The sequence below is a fragment of the Polistes dominula genome, unplaced genomic scaffold (assembly GCF_049000335.1).
Source record: "Polistes dominula isolate Pdom_NZ unplaced genomic scaffold, Pdom_raw_medaka contig_84, whole genome shotgun sequence".
NCBI classification, from domain to species: Eukaryota; Metazoa; Arthropoda; class Insecta; order Hymenoptera; family Vespidae; genus Polistes; species Polistes dominula.
The window spans coordinates 2064889-2084511 of record NW_028300944.1 but is presented as its reverse complement, the minus strand read 5'-3'; the positions used below and the strand labels follow the sequence as shown (position 1 = coordinate 2084511).

Genomic DNA, 19623 nt, shown 5'->3' with positions numbered 1-19623 from the left:
AAGTGGCCTGATTCCATTTTCCAAAAAAATCAAGTTAGCAACTGTAATAGTTACATTTTTACATAATCTTTTCATTCTGAAGCAACTTGTTATTAATATATTACAAAATCATCAAAATTTGCTGATTAATGAAGCGATGAAAAAGTTTGTTTTCAAAGTGACCTGACTCCATTTTCCAAAAAAATCAAGTTAGCAACTGTAATAGTTACATTTTTACATAATCTTTTCATTCAAAAGCAATTTGTTATTAATATATTACAAAATAATTCAAATTTTGTAACACGAAAATTTGCTGATTAATGAAACGATGAAAAAGTTTGTTTTGAAAATGGCCTAACTCCATTTTCCAAAAAAATCAAGTTAGCAACTGTAATAGTTACATTTTTACATGATCTTTTCATTCTGAAGCAATTTGTTACTAATATATTACAAAATCATGAAAATTTTGTAACACGAAAATTTGCTGATTAATGAAACGATGAAAAAGTTTGTTTTAAAAGTGGCCTAACTCCATTTGTCAATTATTATTTTCCAATTGTCCGTAATTATTCGTAATGATAGAGATTTTGGCATGGTAGAAATGTCATTAAACAAAAATTATTTACCGTTTATCCCCCAAAGATTATTATAATATCAGAAAGTTCCGCAAAGTTAATAACTTTATTGTAAATGAAATGAAACAAGAAGATTTTTTAATGAACAAAATTATTAGAAAAGGCAATTTTTAAAAAGGTACAGAATTCTAACCCAGAATCGATAAACTGGTTAAAAATATCTTTGAATACGATTTGTCAGAAATGAACCGTATCAAATTTTCTATAAAACATCGATGAATGAAAATGAAAATTTAAAAATCATAAATTTATTACCACGTCTGAATAGACCAAAAAAGCTCGACAATATTATATTGACATCACTATATGAAAATATCAGACAAATTACAACAGCAAAATTCAAGGACATAATGCACCTATTACGACATATATCATGACTTCTTCAAATCCCTTTCATACACTCAAAATGTAAATGAGCAGTAAATTGTTTTGTAATTGCTGTAGTTAACAAATGTTTTGAATCGCATAAATTATGTTTTGTCTAAAGTGTTTTAAGGATATGTAAAATTAATTGAGTATTGTTTCTTTCAATTTGAAGCATCTTAAATTATGTTGAATGGACTTGGGCTCCTTTAAATTTTATAATGAATCTGGTTGTTAATTTTGAAAGTAGCCTAACTCCATTCTTGCTAAGAAAACGCATATTAATTGTCACTATTTTAATAGGAACTATAAATTGAACACCCTTAGATGCAGTATAACTCGTTGGTATATTTTTAATGGCACTGAAAACAAACTCCTAAATGGAGTTAGGCCACTTTCAAAATAAACTGTTCATATAAACCTTTAATTTTTTCAAAGAAACAACAGAAAATGGACTCGTACACCACTTTCAAACTGAATGATAATTATTTGAATCATTATTCCTCCATTTATATCTTACTATGACAATTTCTTTTCATTGGTCAATTACAAATACAATTAAACTCACCGGTAATTCAAGTTCCTTAGGCAAAGTCAAGTAGATCCTAGCTACGTGAAAGTTGACTTTATATGGTGGTACACTTTCCGTTCCACCCGTTAGATTTTTCTCTTTCGTAACGTTGATCTCTTTGCAGAGTGTATTAGAACCCAACCAAAAACCATTTCCAAAATAGAATTGTGAGGAATATCGGCCGCTTGCGTCGGACACTGATTAAAACAAAACAAAACAAAAAATGTACATAATAAACATCGTTAATAGATCGTTGAACACTTAACGAGGTATTTTATGAAGAAAATAGTGGTTCAGATAATTTGAAAGGTAAATAGAAAAAGAAAGAGAGAGAGAGAGAGGTAAAGAGAGTTAACGGATCCTAACGTACGTACGAAGGTTCGATTACGTCGTCTTAACTTGAAAGGTTCATTACCAGTTATGTAAACTCTCGCTTGAACAATTTAAAGCCGATAGTATTGGATAGAAAGTGCAGTATTGCAGTGAACGAGATGACGCCAATTGCATTGCGATGTTTCGTTCCATTGAACTTTTATTTTCTTTTACGTACACACACACATATACGTACAATTTTATTTCTGTCTATAAATCGATATACTTTCCTTCGATTATCTCATTTTGATTACAATCTACAGACTATCATAATTATTTCGTCATGCTCGATATGTTTAAACATAAATAGGTAATAAAAAGAAAAGGAGGAACATGAAAGCGATAAAAATGAAATGAAAGAAAAAGAAAAAAAAATAATAAATAAATACACGTTAAGGTAAAAGTTAGAGTTGTGGATAATTTCACAAGTGTAAGAATGTAATCGTAATAAAACGAGCACGTTGTAACTGACGTAGCTATATTTAAGAATCATTAAGAACGTTATGAAATAATTCATAGCAAGACGCAAAGTTGTTCGAAGAGGGAAAAAAAGAAAGATTGCTCAATAATGCAACCTAACAACAACAATAACAATCAAATTATGATGTTACCACTATGAAATATATTACGATTATTATTATATTGTGTTGGTTGTTACTATTTTCTAGTTTCTCTTTCTATTTTGTATTTTATTATTGGTTTAAAAATAATGACGAAGCAGTCAATGACCTAGGGAAAATTTCCGTTTGGTTTATTATTAAAAGGATCGATCGTACAACTCGTCTATCTGTCTGTCTGTCTGTCTATCATGAATAATTGATATGCAGAAAGTGTAAGAGAGTGAGAGAGAGAGAGAATATTGTGGTATTGTTCGAGATAATCAATGAACATAGCTTAAAGCTCACTATATTCCTTCCTAACACACCTACACACATAGATCTATTATTCCGTGACACGTGGAATTCATCGGACAAGTACCTGTGTCATACTCTCTTCTTTTTCTCTCTCTCGAGTTTCATCATCTCGCATCGATACGAGAACTATCGTCTTACGCATAAATTTATGATGTTGAAGAAAGGAAACCTAATACTAGAATAAAATACTATTTTGTAATATTTTACACTATACCTGTACCTTTGAACCAACCTATTTACGTTCACTTTCTTGATTTTTTCATCATATTTTTTTTTTAATCTTATGCAAAAGGTCGATTAATTAACATTTACAAGTGTCCCTCTCTTTCTGGTTATAATTTTTTATTTTTTATTGGTTCAAGTGTTTTGTATCTGTCCTCTGTGTGTGTGTATATGTGTGTAGTTTTGTTTTTATTTTATTTTTCTTTCTTAAACCTCCTATTTTATCTACCTGAATCCTATTTTAAATACCATTTTAACACTTGGCAAGCGGGCAACGTGTTTTCACGTTTTTCGCAGTCTGTCACTAGAGCGTGGATCACGTAAAAATACGTATTTAGTAGATTTTTGGGGTGGATGGCAGATAATGTATAATTTACAACACAGTGAAATGAACAAAAAGCTTAGGCATGTATATGATAAATTGTGCACTTTTCAATGCATATGTGGTATATAATTCAACAAAAACATAAAAAAATAAGATACAAGAAATTTGTGACCGAACTCCTGCGCGATTCACGAAAAAACACCCGCTGCACGAATAACTCGATGGCGAAGTATTCCCGCGTACCAAGTGATAACTATAATTGACGAGTATACTCGTTATGTATTTATGTCAAATTTCGTTTCAACATACCATTTTAACACTTGGCATGCGGGTAATGTATTTTCACGTTTTTCGCATTCTGTCACTAGAGCGCGGATCACGTAAAAATACGTATTTAGTAGATTTTTTGGGTGGATGGCAGGTAATGTATAATTAACAACAAAACGAAATGAACAAAAAGCTTAGGCATGTATATAATAAATTGTGCACTTTTCAATGCATATGTGGTATATAATTCGACAAAAACATAAAAAATAAGATACAAGAAATTTTTGACCGAACTCCTGCGCGATTCACGAAAAAACACCCGCTGCACGCGTAAACTCGATGGCGAAGTATTCCCGCGTGCCAAGTGATAAATCTAATTAACGAGTATACTCGTCATGTATTTATGTCAAATTTCGTTTCAACAAAAAATTGCAAACCACGGAAATTCTTGAACTTTGTAAAATAATTTATGTTACTTATTATAAAAAAAGAAAGAAAAATCGGAAATAAAATTTCCCTTTTTGTTGATGCGCTCCATCGATGCGTTGCAAAGGTAAAACTGGGTAATGCAATTTGTTCGTATCATTACCGCGTTAAATTATGGAGTTTCCATAAAGTATCGATAAGTTTTATTGAATTGTGAATTTGATCGATCGATTGTCACGAGATTAAATCTTATTTTGAAATATGTATTTTACTATCGATAATATTTGAATAAAATTGAGACAAGCTACTTACTTTTAGCAGCCCAAAGTTTTCCTTCTTTGAGGGACTTGAGAAACGAATTCATATCCTTCCTACATTCATTCTCAAGTTTTCCGGGTACTCTCTTCCATTTAAGAGGATCGTATAAATCCGAGAGCCATTGAATGCTGTTCGCAGTACTCTCGATTTTATCTTCCATAAAATTAACATCCAAATCTTTAGATAATTCTTCATTCTCAGCTGAAATCTTAACGTGATTTTGCCAATATAATTCAGGATTGTCCTTGCTGAATCCAACGTGAGATTTCATTTCGTTTATTTCTTCTTGATAATCACTGACATTATTTTTCACTTCTGTTGATACAATTTTCTGAGGTTTACTCAATCGTAAAATGTTCGATTCATTTTTTGAAATAACCGAATTACAAAATCCTAATATTATCAAAGAACAACTCAAATATCTCGCCATATTTATTTCACTTTGATATAAGACTAAAGTCAATTCAATTACTATCTATCTTGTTTTGTCTCTTCGAGAAAGTATTAAATGATGTTATACTGTTGAACGATGATGTTGTTTAACGTTAACAAAAATGAAATACCACTTGAAAATTTTCACTATAGATTATTTCATTTATTAATTTATTTGATCGTTCGAACATTCTTCAATTTCGAATCCTTTTTTCCTTTCACTTTTCATTGATTCCTTCTTTCTTTAGTTATATGAGTAATAATTAATCAACTAATTGATTCATTCATGAATAAATCATATCTTCTTGTTCTTCTCAATAATAAACTAGATTTAAAACTTCAAGTTAATTTTTGTTTTCCTTGTAATTTTATTTAATAAAAATGTAGATTTAATACCGTGTTAAAACTTCCGATAAAATTCTTTCGTTAATATCCTCGTACCGTAAAGGAAGGGAACGTTTTGCACATATACGTTAAGTATCACGCACTGAATGATGCGAATCGGCTCACTGCAAATCTGAGACTCTCAATTCCCCTTTCTCTCTCGGCAATGCACTTTACCGTCGATGTATTTCCTTCTTCGGCAAAATGAAGAAATGTCTCCAACGGTGATTGTCCTAAACGTGTTTTCTCAACGCAATTAACAAATATTCGAATTTTAGTTAACAACGAATGCCGGAATGTTGTCTTTGACAAATACGAAACTTGATTATGAATTTAGGATAATTAAATGGAATTTACAATATTTTTTTTTTTAGAAATGAACCAATCGTGAGTGGATTTAAAACAAAAAATGTCACTAATATTCAACCATATTTGAATTCTATAATTTATCAGAAATATACCTACGAAATTAGATTCTAAAAATAGTTTGTAATTATGATTGATATGAACAAGGTAACGAATTAACTCTTAGAGTATTATGGACGCATATATGCGTTTGGTAAAAATTATCAGAGTGGTCTATCACGCATATAGACGTGTTTGTTAATATTAATATAAAATAATGTAATGTTTATATTAACACTATGGCGTCCAGTGGCACCACGCTGGTGCTGTGCAAAAATTATCTGTTGTATGCCGGTGGTACCACTTTGGTGCCATTTAAAAAAACCAAAAAATAACATTCGAATTATATTTCGTTTAGGGGAGCATAATAACTATATATGGACGTATATATGCGTTTGGTAAAGTAGTCTATCGACATATACGTATATCGGCATATATGTATTTGTTAATATTAATGTAAAATAATGTAATGTGTTTATATTAACACTATGGCACCACATTGGTGCCATGCAAAAATTATCTGTTGTATGTCGGTGGTACCACTTTGGTGCCATTTAAAAAAATTAAATTTGAATGATATTTCGTTGAGGGGAGCATAATAACTACAAAATCGCGCTTATTTAACCAAGAAAATTTAAGTATAACATATTTTAATTAAAGCAATAAATATTGACGCCATCTTCTTTTTTTTAAATCCAAAATGTCCAAGCTATTATGCCGACGTCGAACAAAAGAAACATATCTAAGTATTAATTAATGAAATTATATTCAGAAAGAAAAACTTAAATTATTAAATATAATTTATTATTAGAACTTAGTTAATAATAAATTATTCTGTTTCTACAAAACATTTTAGTTAAAAGTATTCAACACTCAAAAGGTTAATAAAGATTCCAAGTGACAACTCTTTGTCTTTTTTAAGTGAAAAATCATCTTGACGATATTTTCTTCTTACGTGAAACCATCAACGTATCGTATCTTTTATTCTTAATGTAAAATACATGATATAGATACGTATACGAAAAGGACAAGAAATATGAGCAGTCGTTTGGGAAATAAATGTCACTATTCCTTTCAAAATACGATAAGGTGAAAAATGAAACATTTTATACGGTTGCTCTTACCGATCTTGTAGCTTTGAAACTTTGGTGACACTTTAAAACAAACTAATAACGAAATATTATGATACTTTTTTGAAAAAGTCAAACTAACCTAATTTTCTAAATTATCGTAATAGATATTTTCTTCAATTTCTAAATATTTCTTCATCTACAATTTGATAAAATATAATTATAAAGTTTCATGTATCCATTTCAAACGTGTTTGGTAAGATTTTGATTTACGTAATAGAAAATTAAGAATAAAATGTTGATAAGAAAGATTTTCAAGTATCGTTGAAAAATATTCATAAAATTAATGGTAAATTATTACAAAGCTTTCGAAGTTTCTCCAAATGTTTAATAATTCCATTTATTGATTTTTGTTTTGTCCAGTCGTAACATTTCTTCCGTTTTCACTCACATTTTTTTTTTTATATAAAGAACATGGTACTTCTCGAAAGATCCGGTTACGACTTATGCAACTAAGCTTTCTACGTGAACGAACGTATGCGTATACAATTTGCAATAAGCCATAACTCGGAAGTGAAAGATCTCATTAAAATATATATTCTTATTTGTTTATCTTAATTATTATTCATTTAAATATTACAATATTTTATCTCATATCTAATTATTAACAAATATCTTAATAATCCATAAAATGTTTCTATCTTTCTAATTTTAGATTATAATTTAATTTTATTTATTTAATTTATAATATACATATTTAGAATTATTATTATTGTATAGGATCGTTTAAACAAATCTATTTATATAAATATTATATAATATTAATTATTATATTAATTAATATATTAATTAAATTATTAATATTATATAATATTAATAAATATAAATATAATATTGAAGTGTTGCCTTTAAATTTTCTTTAAAAATGTGTACGAATTTTTCTAACAAACCTAATATTATAATAAATAAAAATTTAATTATTTATATCAAATCGTAGTATTGCAAAATTATTGTAATATTTAAATAAAAGTTTTATTAGAAAAAATACATTGAAATATTTTTAAATTCCTACGTTATCTGATTAGTACAGTAATCACTTATTTGATTAATACAGTAATAGTAATTTCCAAAGTGGGCGCCACCACCCCCTGGTGGCAGCTGCAGCAATTCAGGGGGGGCGGTAGAAACATTAATACATATATATTGTAGACGATAAAACTAATATTTAGTTCTTTCTTTATATTTTATTTTCTGTTTTAAATATACTATCGATCTTAGTGAAAGAAAACTCCACTCAGAGATTAAGAGGAATATTTTGGCGGGCAATAGATTCCCAGACAAACTTAGGAATTATCGGGACATATTGGCGCGACGAAAACCGTTGTGCAGTGTCGGGTCCTTCGAGTGGTTTCGGATTCCTATGTAAACACATGCGACACCATAAGAAGAAATGATATTCCGTTATTTTAAAATAAAGTTCCTTTATGCATGGTTTCCACTACGATCTTTACCAAAAACATAAGCTCTACCCATCGATGGACTATAGGGGGTGGATCCTTCTGATATTGGTCAATAAGATTCATAATTTCCTTCCCTCTTCAAAGGGATGTAGCTCATTTCTGATATAAATATGTTAAAGAAAGGTAAGAAAGCGTCTATCTGTCTGTATATCGTCTGTCTGTATATATCCGTCTGTATCTGTCCTTAGTTCATTAATTATACAATCAATCTGTTATATCCGTCTGCGTATTATCTGTTTTATCAGTCATTCTGCAAATCAGTTTATCAGTCAGTCAGTCGGTTTTATATTTGTAACTCTTTTGTACTCTGTATTTTTGCAACCACGCTACTTTTTGTAAACTATTGTAAATACCGCTCGACATCATAATTAAATAAACTATATTATATTTCTCTCCAAACTTCATATATTAATAACATATATTCTACTTCATTTCTTTGCTGAACTCCACAATACATTGAAATATTTTTTAATTCTTACGTTATCTGATTAGTACAGTAATCACTTATTTGATTAGTACAGTAACAGTAATTCTCAAAGTGGGTGCCACCGACCCCTGGTGGGAGCTGCAACAATTCAGGGGGGGGGGGCGGTAGAAACATTACATATATATTTCCAATTAATTGCTATTAAAATTTAAACAAAAAAAGAATTTTCAGGAGGTGCTAAGTAATATTTTTTTTGGAAAGAGGACAATAGGACAAAAAATTTTGGGAACCACTGGTATACAACATATATATATAATTATGTAAGGGTGAGAGAAAATTCGAGAAGTATGAGAGCAACCATATTTCTAAAAATATTTCCTGATAAGACCACTAAAGAAATGTTATTCTTTATTTGTCATCTATGGTGATATGAGTATGAGTGAGTGTGTGTGTGTATGAGAATTTATTGTAACTTGAAAAAGATCGTTTCTTTCGGGATTTCATGTGTGTATGTTTGTAAAATGATACCACTTGAACCTATCGCCTAATAGTGGTCATACCGAAACCTCCCGAATATTCCCGATCAGATTCTTATTTATCGGAAATGGTCGGGAAATTTCGACAAAGGAAATAAAGAAATAACGATAGAGGGGATGATGAGCGCATATAGGCGACGAAAAGGACCAATGAGGACGCATTTGATTTTTTGTTAGGTGGTTCGGACAGTTATTTCTTTTCTTTTCTCAACAAAGAATTGTATTTTACAACAGACCTTACACTTAAATCACATAATAGTTGATATATAGCATGGCGTTTGTTTGTGAAAAAGTTTTTAATTGATCTACGTAGTAGTTTTTGATTAGTGGTGGTTATAATATTTATCTAAAAAAATGTGTATATATTTTTAATATTTGTTTATTATTTATAAGGGAGTTTAATGCCATTTTTGTATTTTAATATACTTTTTTGACATCAATTGGAAAAATATGAAAAGTAAAGAAAAATCCTTCAAGTCAGAATGGCCGAGCGGTCTAAGGCGCTGCGTTCAGGTCGCAGTCCACTCTGTGGGCGTGGGTTCGAATCCCACTTCTGACACTTATATTTTTTTTTCTTTTTTAATATAAATAATATTTTTTATGAATAATGTTAATGTTTAATATGAATAAAAATGAAAGGATGTATCAAATAATATATCACAAGAAAGAAAATGTTCACTTGCTTAAGAAAAGTTACACAATCGTATATATTTATAATACTTATTATTAATTATTTCTATTGAAATAATATTTATTGTATTTATTAATAATTTGATCGAATTTTAATGAATAAATTATGTATAATTAATTGAACTACTAGATTCAAATTATTTTTTGAATTTATTTCCCGCGTTTACTATTCTATTAAGGTTCCATCTATCGGAAGATGATAACAACTTTCACTTGGACCGGTTCGCTAACGAAATCTTCGTAACCTGTTAAAAGCAGAAGGTCGAATTAAATAAAATATATTATTAACCTTTTTTAACACGTCCTTCGTTGTTTGTTAATTAAAAATTCATTAAAGAAAAAAGTATATCAAATTCGAGTTTTAAAATGGAGGAAGATAATGAACAAGAAATAATAGTCGAGGATGACTATTACACATTTCTCAACATCCCCAAAAATGTGAGAATAAGTTTAACAAATTCCTATTTACTTTAGGATTTTCCAGCAAGAAATTATTTCCAATTTCTTCACGTGACACCTTTCTTACAATGCCTGACGTAACTAAACATACGTTTTTTTTTTTTTTTCATCTTTTTCATTTTTTCTTTATAACATTTATTAACAGATAAAAAAAAAATTCTGATGAAATGTTTTTTATTATGAAATCTTGAAGTTGTATTACTTTTGATTCAAAAAATGCCGAAAATGTCGTTGACAAAAATATAAATGACATAACATGAATGAAACATTTTTCTTTACATTTATTTGTTGTTGTTAAGAAAAAGATTCAACTTTTTCAATTGAATGAAATTGAAACTATTAACATTTAATGAATACTTTTAAGTTAATGAGAAAAGTGTTATTTTACAATGAACCAATGACAAATATCATTTTATTAAATGTTACAAAAATTTGATTGATAGGCTACTCCAGAAGAAATTAATAATGCATACCGTAGACAAAGTAGATTATATCATCCTGACAAGCATGTCGATCCAGTGCTTAAGAAAGAAGCTGAAGTATTATTCAATCGTACGAAAAAAGCATATGAGGGTAAGCATTTCTCAATTTTGTTTGTGTTATAAATTAAAAGTATTACTTAATTAAATATATATTTTGTATTTTTGTATATTTCAGTTCTTAGTGATCCTCATAAGAGAGCAATTTTTGATACTGTTGGAATAAAAGGACTGGAAACAGAAGGATGGGAAATTGTTCAACGTACAAAAACACCGTCTGAAATAAGAGAAGAATATGAACGATTAGAAAGGGAAAGACAAGAGAGAAGACTTCAAGAACATACAAATCCAAAAGGAAATGTAACTGTGTATATTAATGCAACAGATTTGTTTAGTAAATATGATGAAGATTACGATAATAGGTAATGAATATTATCTCATTGATATTAATTCAATTGTGTATTAATTCAATATAATATTGAAATATTTTCAATCATTTTCTAGTTTCGATATATTTTCATCTATTGAAGTCAGTGGAATGTCATTTACACAATCTATTGAAGCACCTCTTACTTTAAAAGATACTGTAACTTTATATGGTTCTTTAGCTACACAAAATGGAACTGGTCATGGAACCATTAATGTTTCTGCCAAAAGATTGGTGTCTTCCAAAGGATGGTTGGAATTAGATGTAGGTGCAGGCAATGGTCCGACTGTATCAGTAAAAGGATTTCGAACATTAACAAAAAGACTATTTTGCGATTGTGAAACAATATTACAATTTACAGCGCACGGTGTGAGACCAGGTCTTGCTGGAAGTACGTTTTGTTATTACTTATAATGATCGTTTCAAAACTTTTAACAAATTCTGTATAATTCTATGAAAATATTGAATATTCAATTTTTCTTCTTTTACAGCTTTAGCTATGCAATTAGATAAACATACGGTTGGATATCTGACGTATAGAGCAGGAATTCAAAGTGCAATGAGTACAATGCTTGTAAGAGACACATCTCGTACTTATACATCAGTTTTAATACACTTAGGCATTGTACATTCTTACATTAATCTTAATTATGTATATAAAATGAAAGAAAAGGAGCTCAAAATACGTGGTAATATACGGTTAGTAAGAAGAATTATTATTTTTTATATTTTCTCTTTACTCTTACTCAAAATATATTTCATTCTTTCATACAGATTAGGTACATTCGGCGCATTTTTAGAATACGGTCTCGAAAAAAAAGTTTCTCGTCATAGTTCGCTTACAGCCGCTGTACGAATTTCCATAACAACAGGAGTTACATTAAAAATCAAATTAAATCGAGCATCACAAACATATGCATTTCCAATTCACATAAGTGAAGAACTTCTTCCAGCACCTGTTTTCTATGCAACTGTAGTACCATTAATAACGTGGACTATTGTCAAAAAATTTGTTGTTGATCCAATAGTCAAGGAGAGAAAGGAACGAGATAAAGAGAAACAAAAAGAAATTAATAAAATAAGAATGTTAGCAAAACAGAAAGAGGCTAAAGCTGCTATTGAATTAATGAAAGCTACGTTTAGTAGAATAAGAGCAGAAGAAGAATCTAAAAGAGGATTAGTTATAACTAAAGCTTCTTATGGGCGATTTGTTTATCCTTTGCAAGATAGATTAACTGTGGAAGAAACTAGACGTAACAGAGATGAAGTCATAGATGTAACAATTCCTTTGCAATGTTTAGTAAGAGATTCTAAACTAATTCTTCATGATACATCTAAGGTATTATATATTATAAGAAAGGTATATTGATTTTTTTTATTTTTTTTTGCAATTATTTATCATTATATTTTGATCAATCGACTTATTTCTTATTCTATTTATAACAAATCATAAATTGTTATATTACAGAGTCAGTTACCTGGATTTTATGATCCATGTGTTGGAGAAGAGAAACAACTTTTAATACAGTATCTTTTTCATAATCAGACACATGAATGTATTGTAAAAGATAGAGAACCTTTAAGGATACCATTACCTTGTAAGAACTATATTATTTAATATTATATGATGTAATATTAGAAAAATATAAATAATTATTTGTAATATTTTTTCAGCACACAAAGTAAATACGACATGACGTACAGAACAAATTGAATATACGAAACGATGCCGTCATATTCTGCATTGGTCACGTTAATCATTTTGATCAGATTTTGTTGAATTTTCAAAAAGACAACATTACTTTTAGAAAAATCTATCATTTTCATGAATATTTTGGTAAATACTTTGTATGTTTTTATTTGTTCTTAATAATGATGTTCTTATAATATGGTGTAGCTCTATCTCAGTTGTATTTATTAAGAAATTAATTCCATATAATATATATATTATTAAGCGAATGTGGAATATCAATGCACAAACAAATTAATACGATCGATTTAAAACTTATTTCGGCATCGTGTAAGATTAAATTTATACGTAATTATTATCATTACTTTTCGTCGAAGCAAATAACTGCCTTTAGAGAAATACGAAAATTGATAAAATAAATTCAAATATATGAAAAAACTTTAGAAAATGACCGACATTGAAATAATGTCTGGGTTAATAAAAAGAAACACTAGTTTACGATATCAGTAATTAATGTATAGAATACTTCTTCGATTGAAGATAGTATACACGTATGTAATTATGTAGATAATATTTGAAATTTATGAAAATATAATAAGCAACAAGAATGGTAGTATTCTAATAATAATAAGAAGATGAAGAAGAACAAAATTGAATACTACTTTTATTGAATAATATAAGTTTCAAATAAATTCTGCTTTGTTGAATTAACTATGATTTGTAATTATTTATGTATTTTATGTTGTTGTTATCAATCTTTTATTTTAATAGAAAGTGTTTGCAAACTACTACTTAATTGCTTATTATCCGCTAAGAGTTTATTAAAAATATTGAATTCATTATCTTTATCATGAATATTGGAAAAAGGTGTCCACGAATGATCCTCTTCTAGTCTGTATGATCCTTTATAAGTTTGGGATGGGCCTGAAGTACCCCATTCCTATAACATACAAATATTCAAATAATTCTAACATAAAGTTAAAATAGAAATTCATTTTGAATACTTACTTGTGGACTAATTCTAGAAAAATAACATTGACCAGATTCACGTTCATATAAATGATATACTTGGCCAGGTATTTTTACGAAATTACAAGCAACGTGATTTAATTTCATATTCCTATCAATTTCTAATAAAATATTTTCAGCTTGTTTACGAAGAAATCTCATTTGTTCTGTAATAACTTCCAACTTATTGTATGCGTTAGCTTTGACAAAACTGTCAGCCTATAAAATGTAAACAATTTATTTTTTATTTTTCTGTATGTTAATAAATATATATTTTTTCTTTGATAAATACTTTTTCTATTTCTCTTGCTAATGCAACCAAGTCTCCCTTTGATGATTTACTTGTAGCATTTGGATCCACCAGTGGTATACCTTGAGGTGCGATATTTCGTTCAACAAGGGCCACTATTAAAATATAAAATATTAAAATAAATACATTTCATATAAATTAAAAAAAAAAATAAATACATTTATTGGGTAACTCCTCGCTGCTGTCCATTTTTATTTTCCTTTTCATTTAAAATATCAAAAAAGAAAGACACATGATAAACTTCAAATCATGCCAGTCTAACAATCATAACCTTAAAAAATATCTTTAACCCCCCCCACTACTGCTTTTCATATACGCTCTTGAAAAGTGTATGTGTGTGTGTGTTTGATTTCATGAAAACGACTATATCAACTTGATTATTAGGTTACACGAGTAAAAGAGAGACAGAGAGAGGAATAACCTAAGCAAACATAAATTGAACCAATAAACCGCATGGTGGAGACACTGTTTCTTACTTTCGTTCGTTGTTCATATTTTGTCCATACTTATAACCTAATGTGACTCAAATTTCGAATGAAAGGTGATTAAAAAGAAGTTTATTAGAAATGAAAGTATAATGAAACTACGTAGAATAGTTATAAGATATTATTTAATTTTACGACAACGAAATAAAATAAAGTGAGTCACACAGAAACTTGAAATATATTTTTAAGTGATTCATAAATAATACATATTTATAGACAGTTTATATATGGATGATATAAATTCACATTTGCAAAATCAAGAACGAATCAGCTGTTGTGTATACATAGGTTATAATACCGTTAAATGTTTTTTAATTATTAAATGATAATGAAAGTAATTGGCATAGAAGAAAGTAACAAATAATCAAATCAATATATTAATTTGTGAAGAATTAATTTTGTACGAAGGAAGAATAAGTTTTTTTTCGTTTAAATGTTTGTTTAAATTCTGTGAAATATTATTATCAGTTATTAAGAAATCCTTAACAAGGAAGAGACTTTAAAACGTGGAATGGATTATGCAAATGTCGTTGACGAAGCCATCAAGCAGTTTTATGCTGGAGGAAACAATGAAACTCACAATTGGTTGCTACAGGTTCAAGCCTCCCCCGAGGCTTGGAGTTTTGCATGGCAACTTCTTCATCCTTCAAAGGTCAATACAAATGACCTATGATACTTATGTTATAGTATTATTATTGATTAATTATATAATATTAATGATTGCAGTCATGGGAAGTGCAGTTTTTCGCTGCCACAACGTTACATGCCAAAATATCTAAACAATGGGAAGAAGTACCTAAAAGCGAATATCCAATTTTACAAGCACGTTTACTCAATAGTATTAAACAAGAGAATACTCCAAAGTTTGTTCTTATAAAACTGTGCCAATCGGTAATTTGTTGTATTATTTTATACTACAGTTTATATAACATATAAGGTATTTTCTAAAATATCGTGTATCAGGGCTTTTTAAACTTTTTCATTTGATCACGTGACTCTGAGCATAGATTATACTATTTTCTTTGTTATCTTAAAAGAAATATCTTATCAGACATTGTAAATAAATAGATAGAATAACAAAAGACAGCCGGGCGCCATATCAGCGCCGCTCGAGTTGCCATTTAAATTTATCGGGCACCGTATCAGCGCCGCTCGAGTTATCATTTAAATCTATCGGGCGCCGTATCAGCGCCGTTTGAGTTACCATTTAAATCTATTCTCGAGTAGAAAAGGTTAAAGATATACAAACAATTTCTACAACATTTACGTTTGATATGTAATAATAAACAAATATATATTTACAGTTAGCCGCATTTATGGCATATAGCTATATCGAACCTGAAAATAGAAACAAGGAGAAAAATTTAGTCGAAGAAGTAATGGAAGTATTACCATACGATTCGGCATCTAAATTAGAATTGTTATTAAAAGTATTATCTTACATACCTGGAGAGGTAATTATAAATCATTTAAATAAATATTATAATGTTCACATTATATTTATACATTTGTATATTATGATTTTATTAGTTCGAAGCAAAACAGAATATAAGAAAAAATGCTAAAATTAGGGAAGGTTTAATTAATAGTTGGCAGAAAACAGTCTGGCTTTTACAACAAGTCTTTGCATCATTTAATCCAATGGCGCAGGACAATAATACATTATATCTTTTGGGAGCAGATTGTACTCTTTCTTGGCTTAAAACTGGTCTATTACCTCTCGAAATAACTGGACAACTTTATCCTTATTTATTAGCTGCTGCAGCACATTATGCACCACTTAGGTAAATATATTCATAGTTTATAATATTTGTATATATCAAACACGTTATATATAGAACTTGAATTTGTATTAAAGGGAAGATTCACATGAGGACAATACTGAAAGTTGGGAAACGGTACAAGACTGTATAATTATGATAGTGACGCATCCTGATTTATACAAAAGGCCACAAACACTTTGGGAATGGGCAACGAGTTTAGTTAAAATGGCGTTGGACAATAAAGAAAAATCTTTTTGTGAGATTTTAACGTCTATGGGAGAAGCTTATAGTAGATCATTTTTACTTGCTCTCGCAGGTGAAGGAAATGACACACAAAAATGGACTTCTGAAGGATTAATCGAATTACTGCTGGAATGCGCTGAACAAAAAGGACGATATCCTACAGATGAAATTCGTAGTTGTATTCCATTTGGATTTTGGTTTACATTACAGGACGATTTAGGTACAATTGATCCACCACTTGAAAATAAAGCGATAGATGCTTTAAAACCAATATATGCACGATTAGCAAATGCATTGTTAAGGAAATCAACGTTACCTTCGTCACCAAGTGAAAGTGGGGATGCTGACGAACAAGAACTTTTTCGATGTTATAGACAAGATGCTGCAGATACATTAGATTATTGTTACAGAGTTTTAGGTGAAGATTTATTAATAATTCTTGGACGAAGATTGAGCGAGCCACTTGACAATCCAGAAAAATGGGTTGATGTAGAATCGACGTTGCATGCTTTCGAAGCATTAGCAGACAGAGTTGGTTTGAATGAATGTCATTACATTCCTGCTTTAATGGATTTGGTTGTATATCATATACCTTATAATCTTTATCCCCCAGAAGTAAGCATTATTTGAATATTAAATAAATACATGTTATATATTTGAAATAATTATTAATATATTTTGTTTCTATTGTAGGTACTTGCGTGTTCTTGTTCAACAATGGGTGCATATGCCGAATGGATAGGAGAAAATCCTGATCCTTGGCTCGGAAGAGTATTACAACTTGTGACAATGGGTCTTTGGAAAGGTCCAGTTACAACACCTCGTGCAAGTATGGCACTGAAGGATATAACAAGAGAATGTGGGTCATATCTTGCACCATTTGCACCAAGTATTCTTAATACAATAGGACAAATTCTTCCAAATGTAACGTCAGAAGGAGGAGAAGGTCAACGCCTTATGTATGCCGCTGGAAAATTATTAAATACACTTGCTACGGTTGAAGAACAATTAACATACTTAAATGCAACATTGGGCCTATGTATAGTGAAAATAAAAGATTTGTTGAAACAGCCAATAGTCACAGTACGTTTAGCGGTTACGAATCAATTAAAAATGGCAACTATGCTATTTGCAACTTTGGAATCACCTATAGGAAAGACTGTATTAGATGGACTTTTGCCAATATTTAATGAAATTATAACACATCCTGAATGGAGTCAAGACAATGTTACATTAGAAGCAATGTATCAATGTATGCAAAAATCATTGTCATGTTTACCAAATCCAGAAATAGATGCGCGTCCTTTACTTACTATTTTATTAACTTCTTATAAAAATTGGCCCCATCCTGCTGCATTAAATTTATTGAGTCAACTGGTGATATTATTTGGCAAAGATCGAAACAGCGTTATATGGCCTGTTTTTGCAGAAATAAGTTCTCTAACGTTACGTGGTATCAAAACATGCCAATCAGTACGTGGAGATTTATCTGAATGGTCTGATTTGATGGAAGCATATTTATCATTACTTGCACAAATTTGTAAAAAGAATGGTGAAATGTTACTTCAAGTGACCGATCAAATTCCTGACATGCTACGATGTGGTAAAATATTTCTTTTAATTCATTTTAATGTGAAAATATAATGAAAATGACACAATAATTATATTTATTACGTTTTTTTATTTTTTTAGGTATGACTTGTTTAGTACTTCCAGAAACAGCGACACCAAAAGCAGCAGGTAGTTTTCTAGTCCATGCTATTATGGAAACTCCACGTTTACAAAATTTTATCCGTCCGATTGGACAAGAACTAGTTTTTATAATTCTACAGTGTGTTGGTATGATATAAAAAATTATTGTTTTAATATTTTAACAAATTTTTTATTATATCAAATGAAAATGATATATATATATTTATCATTTTAGGTGGAGAAGGGGTTCGAAACTATTCAGATTCTCATGCTGATGTTTTATGGGCATTAAATAGAATGTGGTCATCTAATATATCAGAATGGCTTCGTGCTTCACTTGAAAGTCAAAATGGACCTGTAGTTAGTAATTGTGATAAAGAAATTTTTATCCGTGCGGTTTTACGAGAACGATCAAGTAAACGTCGATTTTATATCCTGTTGAAAGACTTTAGTCTTAAGTGTCGGCAAAAAACTGTTGGACTGTAACAATGCGCTTTTTCGAATAGTTTTAGGCGTACAAGAATTTAGTAAGAACTAATAATCATGAATAAATTATATATATATATATATACACATATATACATATATATTATGATTTTGTAATATTAATAAATTATAATATATATATGTATATATGTATATCTATATATATATACCTATATATACAAAATGTAAGAATTTTTTTTCTATGTCAAAAAAGACATATTTATATGTATATATACATATATATATATAAATATATTTTTGACTTAATTATTTAATTAAAATCAATAATTATATTAGCACACAATGAAAGTAAATTTAATTGAAATGAGTGACTGTATGAAATATTATTTTTATTTAACCTGTATGTATTTCAAATTATTATTTTGTATATTATAAAATGTCATTGTTTGCAGTTAAATCACACGTCTTTTAAATTAAAGACGACTGCTAACAAGATTCTTTTTTTTTTTTTTTTTTTTTTAGTTCTAATACAATCTGTAGTATTTGTTATATACTGCTAATTTATGTTTAATGCAACATGAAGTGTTATTAGTATTTAAGTATAGTATGATGATTGTCAGTGTACCTAAACGAAAGACAAAAGTAAAAAATTAGGAATGTAAAAGAATGTATCATTTCAGGATATAATAGTTTTACAAAAAAAAAAAAAAAATGCAATAAAGGGTATATGTTTTTTGTGCATTTGCATTCTGAAAAAGATACAT

The 19623-nt window shown here is 29.2% G+C and overlaps 4 protein-coding genes and 1 non-coding gene across 5 annotated transcripts; 3 read left to right on the top strand and 2 right to left on the bottom strand.

The window, feature by feature from the left end:
* Positions 1-1161: 1161 nt before the first annotated feature.
* Positions 1162-4822, bottom strand: LOC149032798 (uncharacterized). Its single transcript, XM_089171680.1, has 3 exons — positions 4387-4822; positions 1546-1745; positions 1162-1353 (listed from the first exon to the last, which is right to left on the bottom strand). Exons 1-3 carry the CDS (start codon positions 4820-4822, stop codon positions 1162-1164), a joined length of 828 nt encoding a protein of 275 aa, XP_089027806.1.
* Positions 4823-9642: 4820 nt separating this feature from the next.
* TRNAL-CAG (transfer RNA leucine (anticodon CAG)) lies at positions 9643-9725 on the top strand. The gene has a single exon. It is a non-coding gene; the product is annotated as a tRNA-Leu (tRNA).
* Positions 9726-10061: 336 nt separating this feature from the next.
* LOC107073085 (dnaJ homolog subfamily C member 11) lies at positions 10062-13622 on the top strand. The gene is made up of 8 exons (XM_015333526.2): positions 10062-10294; positions 10759-10888; positions 10973-11216; positions 11299-11612; positions 11713-11920; positions 11996-12560; positions 12690-12819; positions 12896-13622. The coding sequence occupies exons 1-8, from the start codon at positions 10223-10225 to the stop codon at positions 12916-12918; spliced, it is 1686 nt and encodes a 561-aa protein (XP_015189012.1). The 5' UTR covers positions 10062-10222; the 3' UTR covers positions 12919-13622.
* Positions 13560-14574, bottom strand: LOC107073088 (uncharacterized protein C1orf50 homolog). The gene is made up of 4 exons (XM_015333531.2): positions 14388-14574; positions 14212-14324; positions 13920-14138; positions 13560-13851 (listed from the first exon to the last, which is right to left on the bottom strand). Exons 1-4 carry the CDS (start codon positions 14434-14436, stop codon positions 13663-13665), a joined length of 570 nt encoding a protein of 189 aa, XP_015189017.2. The 5' UTR covers positions 14437-14574; the 3' UTR covers positions 13560-13662.
* Positions 14575-14701: 127 nt separating this feature from the next.
* On the top strand, positions 14702-19580 carry cdm (importin-13-like protein cdm). The gene is made up of 8 exons (XM_089171829.1): positions 14702-15366; positions 15441-15605; positions 16019-16168; positions 16245-16498; positions 16573-17335; positions 17414-18323; positions 18413-18559; positions 18648-19580. The coding sequence occupies exons 1-8, from the start codon at positions 15226-15228 to the stop codon at positions 18896-18898; spliced, it is 2781 nt and encodes a 926-aa protein (XP_089027955.1). The 5' UTR covers positions 14702-15225; the 3' UTR covers positions 18899-19580.
* Positions 19581-19623: the final 43 nt, after the last annotated feature.